General features: G+C 38.7%; 1 protein-coding gene across 3 annotated transcripts in view; it reads left to right on the top strand.

The window, feature by feature from the left end:
• LOC136866197 (inner centromere protein B) overlaps window positions 1-14,819 on the top strand; it is a 431,603-nt gene that overhangs the window by 274,982 nt on the left and 141,802 nt on the right. For 2 of the 3 annotated variants that reach the window (XM_067142957.2, XM_067142948.2), the window contains exons 6-7: window positions 7,330-7,413; window positions 7,494-7,619. In XM_067142957.2, coding sequence (XP_066999058.2) covers window positions 7,330-7,413; window positions 7,494-7,619 — 210 coding nt within the window. The remainder of the gene's footprint in view (window positions 1-7,329; window positions 7,414-7,493; window positions 7,620-14,819) is intronic. The other variant, XM_068226499.1, reaches the window with a different exon arrangement.

A 14,819-nucleotide genomic window follows, 5' to 3' on the forward strand; every position in this document is an offset into this window, starting at 1 on the left:
TCTTCTACCGTAATGAGGCATTGTGTTGGCTTAAAAAGAATTTGTTTCATCAATGTTGATCATTGGAAACCACATGGCGGTGTCCTCGCAGGGTCTGTATTTATCTAATGCAGCTCTCGAACACATATTAGGTGAAAGTAGTTATGAGAATAATCCAAGTGAGAATGAAAGTGTTAGTGAATATGATTATGCACAGCAGGAAATTACGTGTGAAGTACATAATAATAGTAATATAAGTGAATGCTCACCCGAGTAGTCATGGACACCTGCTGATTCAAATTTTATTCCAACAAGAAGGTAATTAGGCATTTGTTTACTTTGCATGCCACATTTTTGTATGTAGATACAACATCCGCATTATATGAACTATTCATCCTCTTATTTTGAACAAATTTAAGAATTTCATCTTATATCCGTATTGAACTGAGAACGTAAGAGAGGTAACGTAAAGGGTCCACCTTTTCAATACAAATAAATGTTATACAGTAATGGTTAAGTTACAACATGTTTACTTGGGACTAGTTTCATCGCTATTTAGCGTCTTCAGCCAAAATGAGAAATGAGCATAGGTACATATATACAAACTTACACATTGCACAAAATATTATAATATATGCTTAAATAAGAGTAAAATGGGGAATAAAATAGTGAATAGATATTTTTAATCGCAAGTTCAGAACTTCACAGTCATTATCGGAACAACCCATGGATTAAAATAGCAATCTGAACGTACATACACGAGTTAGGAATTCAACAAACATAATTTTTAAAATACATATAACACTTTAAAACTTTGCTAAAGTCCGAGATGAACTTGGTAGTCAAAGTTTCGAATTTTTAGTAACTTTTTTCATTAAATGATATCGCTTATTGTCTAGAAGTATAATGAATATTTTCTTTGAGTAAAGATTTTGTCGTTTTTTGTCTAGAATTACAATATTCAATTTGCGTAAGATGTTCCCCTGAGTGCTTTGAAGTCATTGTTACAACACGGCTGTGCTGGTGCCTGTGGTCTATTGTTTTTATGTTGTAACATCATGTGTGAGGTGGAGACCAAGTTTTGAACCAAGGTTCTTAAGATGTTCACAATTCAGTGCGGGACCTGCAGTGTAAAAAGGAAAAATTTATGAAAGTTGAAATAAATGAGGCAAAAAGGAGCTTGGGCTATAATTCAATGAGACTCACCTCGGGCGGCAAAGCTGTGACACATGGTGAAGAGGAACTGAGCGTGATGGCCGAGCTTGGGTCAGGGAAGCAGCTAGTTTTGGGGTAGGAAGGGAGAGGGAAGGATGAGGAGCATCAGGGGAGGTGTGAGGAAGGGAAGGAGGGAAGTTAGGGAGGGTGATGCGGTGAAATCGTGTGGTGTGAAAAAGTAGTAGGCATAATATGAAAGACAGATCTGTTATTCAGAATTTTAATATTTTTGAAAAATGCAATAAGAAAATCGAACACGATTTTTGGTTTCTCGGAGATATCATTTAAGTTTAGGTTTGAATTAAAACATTGATCTAAATGAATATAGCAGTTTTCAGTAACATCTAGTAAAGGACCTTTATTTAGAACTTCTAATACCTCAAGATCTTGATCTATTTCAGTAAAGTTATGTTTAAATTCTGTCATATAACGTTACTAACGTTTTTCATGTATTTTTGCCCGCCTTAAGCGGATTTTCCAAAAGCAGTAATGAACTTGTTTCTTTATTTTTAAAGGAGGTTCAAAATACCAGTTTTCACATCTTTAAACTGTTTTTTAAGATATAGATGTACTCAGTTTAAAACCACCCCTCTTTTCACCCCCTTCATCATCATCGTCATTTAACAATTCCAGTTTCCCGGGTACTGCTGGCGAGCCTCTTCCATTCTGTCTTTTGAGATACGTTCTGTTGTTAATGACGTCCTCCAGTGTCCTTCTCCGTTCTGCAATGTCCATCTTTACAATGTCCATCCAGTGGGTTCTTGGTCTTCTCACCATCTGTTTCCCTGCTACAGGTCGCTCCAAGTTAACATATGCTGTCCTTGTTGGCTCCATCCTCATTACATTCCCAAACACCGAGCTCGATAGCTGCAATCGCTTAAGTGCGGCCAGTATCCAGTATTACAAGTGATGAAAATAATTTTTCGTCCGTATTGAAAGTTTCATAAACTGTAAATAGGATAATATCTTTTGTTTATTTCCACCTATTCAATACATTACAAGAAGTTGGCATTTACTTTAAAACATTATTCAGATGAGACATGTTTCGCCTCTCACTGTGAGGCATCTTCAGTCATTATCAAAAACCTTATTATTTTACCAGGCATCTGGTTAAAGATATTCAAAAATGTGTTTGATGATTATAAGAGAGGTAAAATTTACGTTAGTTATAAACATGTCTCATCTGAATAATGTTTTAAAGTAAATGCCAACTTCTTGTAATGTATTGAATAGGTGGAAATAAACAAAAGATATTATCCTATTTCAGTATCCAGTATTCGAAAGATAGTTGGTTCGAACCCCACTGTCAGCAACCCTGAAGATGGTTTTCCGTGGTTTCCCATTTTCACACCAGGCAAATGCTGGCGCTGTACCTTAATTAAGGCCACGGACGCTTCCTTCCAACTCCTAGGCCTTTCCTTTCCCATCGTCGCCATCAGACCTGTCTGTGTCGATGCAATGTAAAGCAGATAGCATCTTTCTCTCTTGCACATTCCCAAATCACCTCAGTCTGGAAGTGCTTATCCGATCTAACAGTGATGTAACAATCCCAGCCTCCTTCCTAACCACATCATTGCTCAACTTGTCCAGTTTGGTTTTTTGAATTGTGGACCTAAGGAACTTCATCTCGGATGCCTGCAACCTTGATGAGTCTTTCTTAGTGAGGGTGCAGGTTTCAATACCACAGGTTAAGATTGGTATGAAGCACTGATTGAACATCACCAGCTTTGATGTTGTTGGTACTTTGGGATCCCAGAGGAGTGTTCGTACTTGCTGGTAAAAGTGAGAGCTCTTCTGCACCCTATTTGCCACCTCCTTTGTGGCTAGTGTATCTTAAGATATTACACTACCGAGGTATATAAAGCTTTCCACACTTTCTAGTGTATGGTTTCCTAGCATGATGTTTGCTGGCCGTCCCTCTCTGTTTATTGCCATTACTACTGTTTTGAGTTTGCTTATCTTGAGATTGAACTCCTGGAACATTGCTTCCATTCATTGAGTCTCTACTGTACTTGTTCGTCAGTTTCTCCCCAGATCATAACATCATCAGCAAAGGCCATTGCATTTAGTTCACCAGAGGTTCTCTTGATGTTCTCAATTATGTCATCCATGATGGTGATAAACAATAATGGGGATAGTGCACTGCCTTGCTGGACTCCACTTTCGGTCTTGAACCAAGATGAATGTCCATCACCCAATCGCACACAGCTGGTACAGTTGTCATACAGCGTCTGAACTTTCCTCACCAGTCCCTCTGGCACATTCTTTTTTCTTAAGCATTCCCGTATCTTCTCTCTTGCAATGCTGTCATATGCCTTCCCAATGTCAAGCAAAACCATAAACAGATCTTTGCCTTTCTCCCAATATTTTTCCATTAACATACGGACACTGAAGATTAGGTCTGTTGTGGACCTGTTAGGCCTGAAGCCACACTGTCCCTCTTCAAACTGTGGCTCTAAGATGACTTGCAATCTGCTCTCTAAGATTTTCTCAAGAATCTTAAGCCCATGAGAAAGGAGTGTTATTCCTCGGTAGTTGGGGCATTTTCGGTGATTTCCTTTCTTAAACAGGGGGATAATGACACCCTTGCTCCAATTAGTAGGTATCTTGCCATCTTTCCAAACTGCATTGAGCACTCTGTGTAGCCACTGTAAACTCTGGACTCCTGCTGATTAATCATGTCCATGCTGACTTCATCGATTCCTGGGAATTTCCCTTGCGGCATCTTCTTAAGGGCTGCTTCTGTTTCTGCCCATGTAATGGTAGGTATCTCTGTGCAGGTTTCAACAGTTGGTTCTTTTGTTCTCTGATATACTTCTGTCCTGTTCAATAGGTCATCAAAATTATTCCTCAGAACCTCTCTGATGTCCTCTTCTTTCCTGGCCAGGTTTCCATTTGGATCCTCAATTGCTTTGATGGTTTCAACTGAATTCCTTTTGTTTTTGATCACTCTAAACAATAGTTTCATATTGCCTCTGCTGTCTTCCTTCAGTTTTTGAGTAAATTTCTCCCAGCACTTTATCTTCTCCTCTTCTACTACTCTTTTAACTCTCAATTTTTTGTCCCACTAAACTTGCTCGAGGTCTCTGATCTTCCCCTCATCCCTTACCTGTTCTGGCTTGGATTTCTCTCTATCTCGTTCTTTTTGTGCCATGTTTCTTTCCTTTATTGAGGATCTTACTCTCTCTTTTTCCCTTACTCTCGCACTTGTCTTCCCGCAAACCTCTATTGCTTCTCTTATCAAGGTGTTTTTAAATCTTGTCCACTCTACCTCACCAGTCTCCACATCTTCCATAGGCAGTTGTCCTCTTATACGGTCCTGATAGTCAGTCCTTTTTCCAATCTGTTGTAGTTCCCACACCTTACTCTTTGGTAATTTCCTGGTTGTTATCTTTGGTACATTAATGTCTTTCAGATCTGCTACTAATAACCGGTGGTTGCTATTGAGGTTCTCACTTGGAATCACCTTGACATCAGTCACAAGTCTACTTCTTTCATTATCTGTAATGACATAGTCAATGACCGTCTTGCACTTTCCATCCCAGCTGTAACGGGTATTATTGTGACAGACTCTCTTGTTAATCCAACTTTTTTGTACTACCAAGCAGTTTCTTATGCAGAAGTCTAGGAGATGTTCGCCTTCTGAATTCCTTCTACCATAGCCATGTGCTCCCATCACCTTCTCATAGCCAATCCTGTCTGTCCTGAGCTATGCATTGAGGTCCCCGATGATGATTGCCCTCTCTTCACTGATGATCTCTTCTAGGTCTTCGAGAAACTTGTTTTTTTTCATCTTGATTGCAGCCACACTTGCACCAGTGTCAGCTTCTCTTTCCCAAGGTGAACTGTTGCTTATATTATCCTCTCATTGTTGTACTGGATCTCTGTAATACCATCTAACTCTTTAGACAATATCAATCCTACTCCATTTGTCATCTCTCTGTTGTTACTATTCCAGTAGAGGGTATAGTTTTCAACTCTTTCTTCCCTTTACCTTTCCTTTTAGTTTCACTCAGTCCTAGGATTGATATTTTCCTTCTCTCCATGATATCCACTAACTCTTCACATTTCCAAGTCAAACTCAGTACATTGATTGTTCCTAGTTACATGTAATTAATCTCATAATAAAACCGTACTGAAGATGATATATTAAAATCATAAAATTCTTTTATTTATAACCACCTATTCAATACATTCATTGAATTATAATATAATCATGAAGTGTCTAATATTGGGACATGTTTCGTTCGACATAGCGAACATCATCAGCCATTAATGCAACAAAAACTAGTCAGGACCCTGAGCTTGAAATATACAGAATGTTATCATCATATTAAAAAATTAAACATGTCGTAATAAAAAGTGATAATCGACATTCAAGCTTCATCAAAGGAGAAACAGTAAAACTTTTGTATCCACCTATTCAGTACATTAAAAGCAATTATAAAATTAGGATCTCATCCTTATTTTATTGCTTAAATATTAAAACATAGGACATGTTTCATTCATATTTTGAACATCTTCAGCCATAAATATTCTTACAGTCTATGGACTGATGACTCAAACAACAACAACAAGAATATATCTTTCTAAATCACCTCGTAATTTGTTCACTTTCGGGTATTCACCGTTAACGTAATAACTGAGGAGATTTGTCCTTATTACATCTTTATGGACTCCGTCGATTGCCTTTGTTATACAGTTCCTTTTGATTTGTTTGCGTAGTGATTAAAATGAGATGGAACCAGATGGAACCTGCCTTTACTATATGCTGAATGGTTTGCGTACTAACTCGACAAGGTTCCAACACTCTGTGCTGCACTTTATACGCTCTCACTAAAGGGCCATTATTTTCTGCTTCCTTTTGAAAATATCAACATTATGATCATTTTTTTTACTTTGGCTCCTTATCTCCTTCGTCTTCGTCATTGTAAGATATATAGTGCATACAACAACAACAAAATAGAACAACGCAAATAGAAACAATAGAATAGAAACAAACTAATGTCGCATCACATGCCACGAACATGCTAATCAAAGGATGCGGCAAGAATTACTCATAAAACCAGATTAATCCTAAAACAAAGTCATCACACAAGCTCTTTGTAATAACCACACGCATACTGTAAGATGCTCCGCAACACAGCAGTTCATAGAGCAAAGTGAGCGCGGCAAATTCCCTGGGTGACTGAATAGTTTTCAGCGCCACCGCTAGGCGATCTTTTGCCTGATTGGGCAGTGACATACTGCCCACACCCCACTTCCCCTGATAGCATGTAGGCCTCCTGCCATCAGAGCAGAAAAGACCTATAATTTATATTTATTTCTTATTTTACTTCTCAATCTGAATGTGTTGGGTTTCAGTCTGAATTGCATATGGTGTCCTTTTTAATGTGTTCATTATGAATTTGAAGTTGAAAAGGCATAGAACAGTATCCATGGCATCAATTTTTACTTGATTACAGTGTAAATGTTCATCTTTGGACTGTATCACTAACATTATATTCCGCAGAAAGTAGATATGTTGAGGGCATAGATGATCTTTCAGGTCTGGGATCATAACTTGTCTTTCTTGTGCATAAAAATGCATGAGCGACATGTACCAGTGAGTTCAGTCCATACATTCCTTCAAAAATGTTAACAGTTATAAATTCACTTCAAATGTGTCAGTAAGGTAGTTTCTTAAGGGAATAATTTCACACAAATATGTTGTTGTTTTTTCTCATATATTTTTTTCAGACCTGACTGTTGGCATATGTTCATTCCAGTGACTAATGCTGTTATAGTGCCAAGTTAACAGATCCTGTCAATAACCCCTGCCTCTGGCTAATGAAGTGAACTTTGTAGTTTAATTGAACTGCCCTCATACTCTTCTTCATATTCTGTAACTAGTGGTGTACCTGTGCTTCGCTGTGGAATTCTGCGTTGTATACAGAAATCTAGATGAAATCGTATACTTGTTGTGAATAACATTTTATTAAATTACATAATAATATAGGTATTTTAAAAATTAAATTATAAGCGCCTTCCTTTAAACTAACATTTCATCCAGCATGAATAGTTTTTTATAGCCTATACTGTAGTGCTTTATTCCCTGACTTGACATATCAATTCATTTATATATTTCTTTTCCAGGATATTGAGACTATGAGGAAATTAGCAAAGATACCACTTGTTACAGATAAGAACAAATACAGATGTGATGAACCAGGCAAAGAGGTAACGCATTATTCCTTTCTGTTCTGATGAGATGAAAATTTTGATATTATAAGTAATGCTCTTTCTTTAATTTGTTTTAGAACTCGATTGCTATGTCTAGCTCAAGAAATATTATGCAAAGTGGACAGAAGTCTAATTCAAGAACACCTTATACAACTTCTCATGTTCTTGGAGATATACATAACTTATCTTCACTTTCAGCTAAGGTAGGACACTAGTTCACATTAGTATAACACTGCATAACAAACATAGATACCTATATTTTATATATTGGTGAGAAGTATGGAAAATTATGTTCCCTACCATTTTCTATATTTGCACGTTCTGTGCTTCAATTTTTTTACCCCACTGTCTTAATGTAAAAGTTGGCTGCAACTAATTTGTATACGCTAAATTGGATACTAGTGTGTTTTACCCCATCTTTTAAGATCTTCTAACAAATCTCAAAAATAAAGTGCTGGAAAGGAATATTTCTTGTAATAAAGAACTATATACATTCATAAACAAAATGCACACTAACAATAACTACAACTGGAGAGGACTGACCAGTGCACTCAGAGTCAAGAAAGTAACAGTATGTCCAGGGGTGAAAAAATAAAACAAAATTGAATGCCAACATGGTGAAGATGGAGGGTGAAAATTATGGAGGAACACCGGGTCTTTATGGTTCAATCTGTTTGTGGTGTGGGTTATTGTAGTCTCATCCTAGTTAGTGAACCAGGGTCAACAGCTTAGTGGCATAGCAAGCGGTCCTGAGAGTTGGGATATCAGTTACTAAAGAGTGGGAATGGGCATCTCGGAAATATTCTAAGTACTGGCCCTCCTTGTGCTCTGGCGGCTAGTACTATACAATCTATCGATAGTCCCTAACCTGTTAGAGAGGAGATCCTCCCTTGGACTGTGTGTAAGTAAGGGTAGCATCCTGCTTCACAGTATTTTCACGGAGCACGCTTAGATTGTTTTAAGCAAGCCTCGGACCTATGGGAGTAACATAGTCCCACTCCCATTTGACAGACGAGGGATTCCTTGGAAGCATCTTGGCGAACAAAATAGAATTTGATGGGGAGCTATCAATGTTAATGGGGCTTATGGAAGAGAGAAATTAGAACTGGCTAAGTCAGCAAAGAGGATGCATCTGGATGTGTTAATGATACTCAGTTAAGGGGAGATAACAAAGAAGAGATAGGAGATTACAGTGTACTTGACAGATGTAAAAAAAAAAAAAAGGGAAGAGCAGAGTGACTGTTCATCAGGAATATTATTGCAAAAGTTTTATGAAGCATTGAGTGACATCATAAACAGGGTTAATAGCAATGAGATGATAGTGCTAATCAGCGATCATTGTAAGAGTTGGAAATGGAACTGAAGGATACGAAAGGGTGATTGGTAGATGTGGGGAAGATATAGAAGCTAATAGGAATGGGAAGCGTTCACTGGACTTCTATGCTAGTATGCGATTAGCAGTTACAAATACATTCCTCAAGCATACGGCTATTCACTGCCACTCATGGGAGGGTATAGGCATCAGATCCGTAATAGACTTTCAGACTTTGAATTCAGGAAATCTGCTAGGGGGATTTTTTGATGATACATACCACTATCTGATTTGTAATGAACTAAGTATCTCTGCAGACGAATAACTGTACAAAATCTTCAGGACAAGGAAATTTAGACAGAAGTACATGGATTTGATTATTAAAAAGTTCCAAACAGTGGACAGTAAGCAGGTTCAGGACATCTTAGTGGAATAATAAAGTGAGAGCAGCTTGTAAACGTAAAAGGAAGGCGTATCAGAAATTACTCCAAACTAGGACTGATGCAGTTAACGAAACTGAGCAAAACATATAGTTGTTGAATCCAAGAGGTTGTGGGAAGATTTTGGTAATAACCTGGAAGGGCTAGGTCAAGCAGCAGGGAGACGTTTCTGGACAGTAATAAAGAATCTTATGAAGGGAGAGAAAAAGGAAATGAATAGTACAGATAAATCAGGTGAACTCATAATAGATGCCAGGGAATCACTGGACAGATGGGGGGAATAGTTTGAAAGTCTTCTCAATGTAAAAGGAAATCTTCCTTGTGACGTCGCAACTCAGGCACAATGATGTTGGTGAAAATTATGTTTGAACAAGTGGAAAGGATGGTAAATAAACTCTATAGTCATAAAGCAACAGGGGTAGATGAAATTAGACCTGAAATAGTGAAGTATAGTGGGAAGGCAGGGATGAAATGGCTTCATAGAGTAATAAAATTAGCGTGGAGTGTTAGTTAGGTACCTTCTAATTGGACGAAAGCAGTAATTGCATCTATAGAGCGTTCCAACCTTAAATTGCAGTACAGCAGTAATGGGATAATTCCGTCTCTTTCCTTCTCCCATGTTTTGCGGATAGCGCTGTCCTACTCTAATGCAGCGGGTTTGCCAAATATCCGTAAATCAGAATGTTATCGGTTAAAATGGGTGAATATCGTGTTATGTACAGAATTTCAAGGCGCATTTGATGCCGTTAACAAAAAAAATGTAAAAAAATAATTTAGTGTGAAAATGGTAATATAATGGAAAGTTTCGCCAAACGCAAAATCTTCATTGCATAGAACTTATCATGTCATAACTCCTACTTTATATTCTTAATATTTCTAATTTTTTCACTGCTGGTAAGAAAACATTTCAGCTCGATGTAGATAAGTTTATTTTTAAATTTAGATGATATCAAAATGCAGTATATGCGTTCATTTTCAGTCATGTTCAGGGAATTTTATGTGCAGGCACGAAAAAGTCAGTCGCTGGCCAGCGTCTTTCCTATTGAATTTACACGGGGGGTCAAAGCGAAGCAAATGGTCTTCAGATATGAAAGTTATTTTTAAAACAATCCCGAAGTTCTTATCTTGCTTAGTTCTTAATTTGTGACAGGAAGAATATCTCCTTGAATTTTGGTTTCGCGCATGACTCGGCTGGCTGCCTGTCTGGCTGGCTGAAATACCGGTAATGATCTCCCAAACATGCGCTTTTAACATTTCCAGACAGTCGCATGCAGTTCAGTGCTCATTTCGTCAGTATATGTATAATAGTGATTAAAAACATATCAGTGACATATGTACAATTCTTGAGGGAAAGTGTATTTTGCTTGTGTGGTTCATGAGTTCGTGCTCCTGCGTGGGGATCTAATTTTGAAGAAAAAGTGCAGAAGGATCATGGCGTGGTTAAAGCAAAGCGAACGATCTTCGGATATGGAAGTTATTTTTAAATCATACCTCAAGTCCTTATCTCGTTATCTCTTAATTTATGACAGGGAGAATGTCTCGTTTGTTTACGTTTCACGAGTGACTCGGCTGGCTGAGCTTTTAAATATACTGACAGCCATGTGCAGTGGCGTTCATTTAATCATTATAATAAGATTGATTAAATAAAGATCAGTGATATATAATATTTAATGGCGTGTGGCCTCCAAAGAGGCCGAGTGCAGGTCTTTCAAGCTGACACCGCATAGGCGACCTGCGCGTCTATAAGAATGTGGCCCTACCTGTGATGAATTCTAATGCTTAAGACGGCACACACACACAGCCCCGAGCCATTGGAATTAACCATTGAATGTTAAAAATCCCCGACCCGGCCGGGAATCGAACCCGGGGCCCTCTGGACCAAAGGCCAGCACGCTAATCATTTAAGCCATGGGGTCGGACAAGATCAGTGATAAATGTATAGTTCTTGAGGACAAGTGGATTGTGTTTGTTGTGTTTGTGTAGTCTGTGTAGTTGTCAGTTCGTGCTCGTGCTTAGTTCGAAGAAAAGGTGCAGAAGGGTGTACAATGGATCGTCAAATTAAAAAGAAACGTTCCGTAGGTAAACTCAGGGGAAAAGAACGCAATATTATAATGAGTGTCCTGGATTATTTTTTAAAGAATGAATATGAGCAGCGCAGTCAGTGAAACAGCTAAAGCTACAGGTTGTTCCGCAAGAACAATCCATGCTATAAGGAAAGAACGCACACATGGTCCTTTGCGAACTCCAGCAAAAAGAAAAAAAAGCAAAAAAGAGAAGGACGGCAGAAAAATACAAGGAAAATTAAATATGATGAAATTGTGCGAAGTGGAGTGCGTCGGGTGGTTCACTCTCTTTTATTTGCTAACATACCACCGACATTGAACGTGATTTCGAGTCGGGTAAATGGAGAAGATTCTTTGCCACGATTTTCCAAAACAACGTTGTATCACTTCTTACATGATATAGGCTTCCGTTATTTAAGACGGGGTAATAAAGCAGCTTTCATTGAAACCGATGAAATTATTAATTGGAGGCACAGATATCTCAGGGAGATAAAACATTTGAGGGCACAAAATAAAGCTATAATTTACACAGATGAATCGTGGGTAAATACTGGGCAGACAGTGACAAAAGAATGGAAGGATGCGACAGTGAAAAGTACACGGCATGCCGCCATTGAAGGAGTGAATTCGGGACTTAGGCCACCGAAAAGCCGAGGACCGTGATTTGCCTTAGTCCACGTGGGTAATGAACATGGTTTTGTTACAAATGCTGAACTAACATTTTTATGCCATAAAAACATTAGACAATTGGGCAAATTACGTGAACGAAGTAAAGAAAAATGAAAGAGATTTGTGGAAAGCAGACGAATTACAGGACGATGTTGACGATGAAAAGTTTTTAATACGACTTTCTTCATCGTACGGATCATCCTCAAGTTCATCTCCCGAACCCTGTTCATCCAAAGCGGGAACATCAGGCCTTGCAGAAGGGATAAAAGGTGTACGTCCAATGTCTGAGAGCAACGCCAGTGATTAAGGTATGTTGTATTTATTTTACCATCCTACTAACATTGATTTATGAATGAATGAACTTAAAATTATAAAATTACAAACGAAAAATGTGAAACTGTGACCCCTGTTTGAGTCACACTCGAGCGTGATCTTCACGAGTTGATTTCGCAACAGCGCTCTCCATCTATGCTGTACTGCAATTTAACGTTGGAACGCTCTATATGTATAACCAAGGGAAGAGAAAGGATTGTAAGTGCTATAGAGGTAGCTTACTGATCAGTATTCCAAGCAAGGAGTTTACTGATAGAACGAGTTCATGCTTCAAGGTACTTGCAGGGGTTAGACAAGGCTGTAATCTTTCACCGTTGTTGTTTATACGGATAATCTGCTGAAGGTATTACCTGGCCAGGAGGATTCATTTATGTGAAAATGTAGTAAGCAGTGTGACCTGTGCTGGTGACTTGGTCTTTATGGCAGATAGTGCCATAAGCCTTGAACTTGAAAATAGATTCAGTGGGTATGGTATGAAACTTAGCTTTACTAAGGTAAAAAATCCAGAAAAACTAAATGTCAAATTGAGAATTAAAAACTGGAACAGGTAGATAATTTGAGTTATTTAGGATGTGTGTTCTCCCAGAATGGTAGTATAGGTATCGAGATTGAATCAAGATGCCGTAAAGCTAATGAAGTGAGCTCACAACTGTGTTCAGTAGTATTCTGTGAGAAGGAAGACAGCTTCCGGACAAAACTGTCTTTACATCGGTCTGTTTTAAGACCAACTTTGCTTTACGGGAGTGAAAGCTGGGTGGTCTCAGAATATGTTGTTGTTGTTGTTGTTGTTGTTGTTCTTGTTTTATGACCGCATAGGATCACTTTAGTCAGTCCATCGTTCAGGTCTCTTTGAAGGGATTGTTCAGGCTTTGCGGTCCTCCCAGTACTTCTTCAGATGCTCCGATCTTCGTGCCCTTTCCTTGGTTGAAAATATGCGTGTTGTTAGTTTATTTCGCGTAAGGGTAAAGCGGAGGTTTGTATTCTTGAGTTTTGTATTCAGTTTTATTAGTGGTGTCTTCTGTTGTAAGGCCTTCAGGTCCTCTCTTACTTCTCTGACCATTTACATCCTGCTGTGTTTTTTGTTTTGAGACGAGATTGTGTTGTACCAGTTGTTTCAGAAGTCTCGATTCCTGCATCCTCACAATATGTCCAAAGAATCCCAGTCTCCTCCTACGCATAGTATCTGTAATGGATTCTAGCTTTTTGTACACGAATCTGTTAGGTATTATCCGCCACTGTCCATTTTTCTGGTATTTTTTGTTGATGCAGGTTCTTCAAATTTTCCTATCGTCTGTCAGTCTTTGATTGTTTATTCAGGTGAAAAAGTGTTTCTGCTGCATATGTAGCTTCTGCTTTTATAACTGTGCTGTAGTGTTTTATTTTTGCATTTATTGATAGACATTTCTTTTTGTAGATGTCCCATGTTAATTTTTGTGCTTTAGCTAATCTTTTTGTTCTTGTTTGGATTGAGATTTTTTCATTTAGGTTATGTGTTATTAAACCAAACCAAACCCCGTGACACTACAGCCCTTGAAGTACCTTGGCCTACCAAGCGACTGCTGTTCAGCCTGAAGGCCTGCAGATTACGAGGTGTTGAATAGTCAGCACGACGAATCCTCTCGGCCGTTATTCTTGGCTTTCGAAGCCGTGGCCACTATCTCACCGTCAGATAGCTCCTCAATTCTAATCACGTAGGCTGAGTGGACCTCAAACCAGCCCTCAGGTCCAGGTAAAAATCCCTGACCTGGCCAGGAATCGAACCCGGGGCCTCCGGGTAAGAGGCAGACACGCTACCCCTACACCACGGGGCCGGCTTATGTGTTATTACTTCTCCAATATATTTAAATTGAGTTACTATTTTGATTGTATTACCATTTAAGATAACTTCTTTTAGTTGTGTTGCCTTTTGGGGCATAATTTCTGTTTTTTCAAATTATATTTTGAGGCCAGTTTTATTTGCAGTGTTTTTAAGTCGTTCTTTTTTCCTTTTTTATGCCAACTGCTAGTAATGCTAAATCGTCGGTGGAACCCAGGCAGTTTGTCTTGATTTTTTGGTCAGCCTTTATTTTTGGGGGACATTTCCTAAACCAGGCATCATCGATCGAGAGCGAAATGCCGTCGGAGCCAGTTTGCTCCCTGCTATCGAGGAACGATAGTAGCTTACTGAGCAAGTAGGGGAAGTGCATGATGTAGTATGTACTGAAAGCCAGTGGTGCAAAGGTATAGTACGTCTTTCTGGACAGGTTAGATTGCGACACGATATGTGTGAACTCATGTCAGGTGACAGTAGTGCGATTCCGCCTTTATCCTCACACCACACGGCGTTCAGATCTAGTCGGTGAATGTTGCATTTACTATGGAAGGTAATTCAGCACAGCGTAGACCATCGACGCCAACTAGTTTCAAACCTTCCTGGTAAGAAGAGTACTTAATAGTTCAAAAAAATAACGCAGCAAAATGTTTAATATGTAATAAAATATTGAATCCCATCAAAAAACTTTAGAACAGTATAAAGAGGTTTTAAGGTCACTTGTGACGATTTTGAGAGTAGGTTTCACGATATTCAGACATTAGAAAATGATCTGC

This window comes from Anabrus simplex, chromosome 1 (assembly GCF_040414725.1).
Source record: "Anabrus simplex isolate iqAnaSimp1 chromosome 1, ASM4041472v1, whole genome shotgun sequence".
Lineage (NCBI taxonomy): Eukaryota > Metazoa > Arthropoda > Insecta > Orthoptera > Tettigoniidae > Anabrus > Anabrus simplex.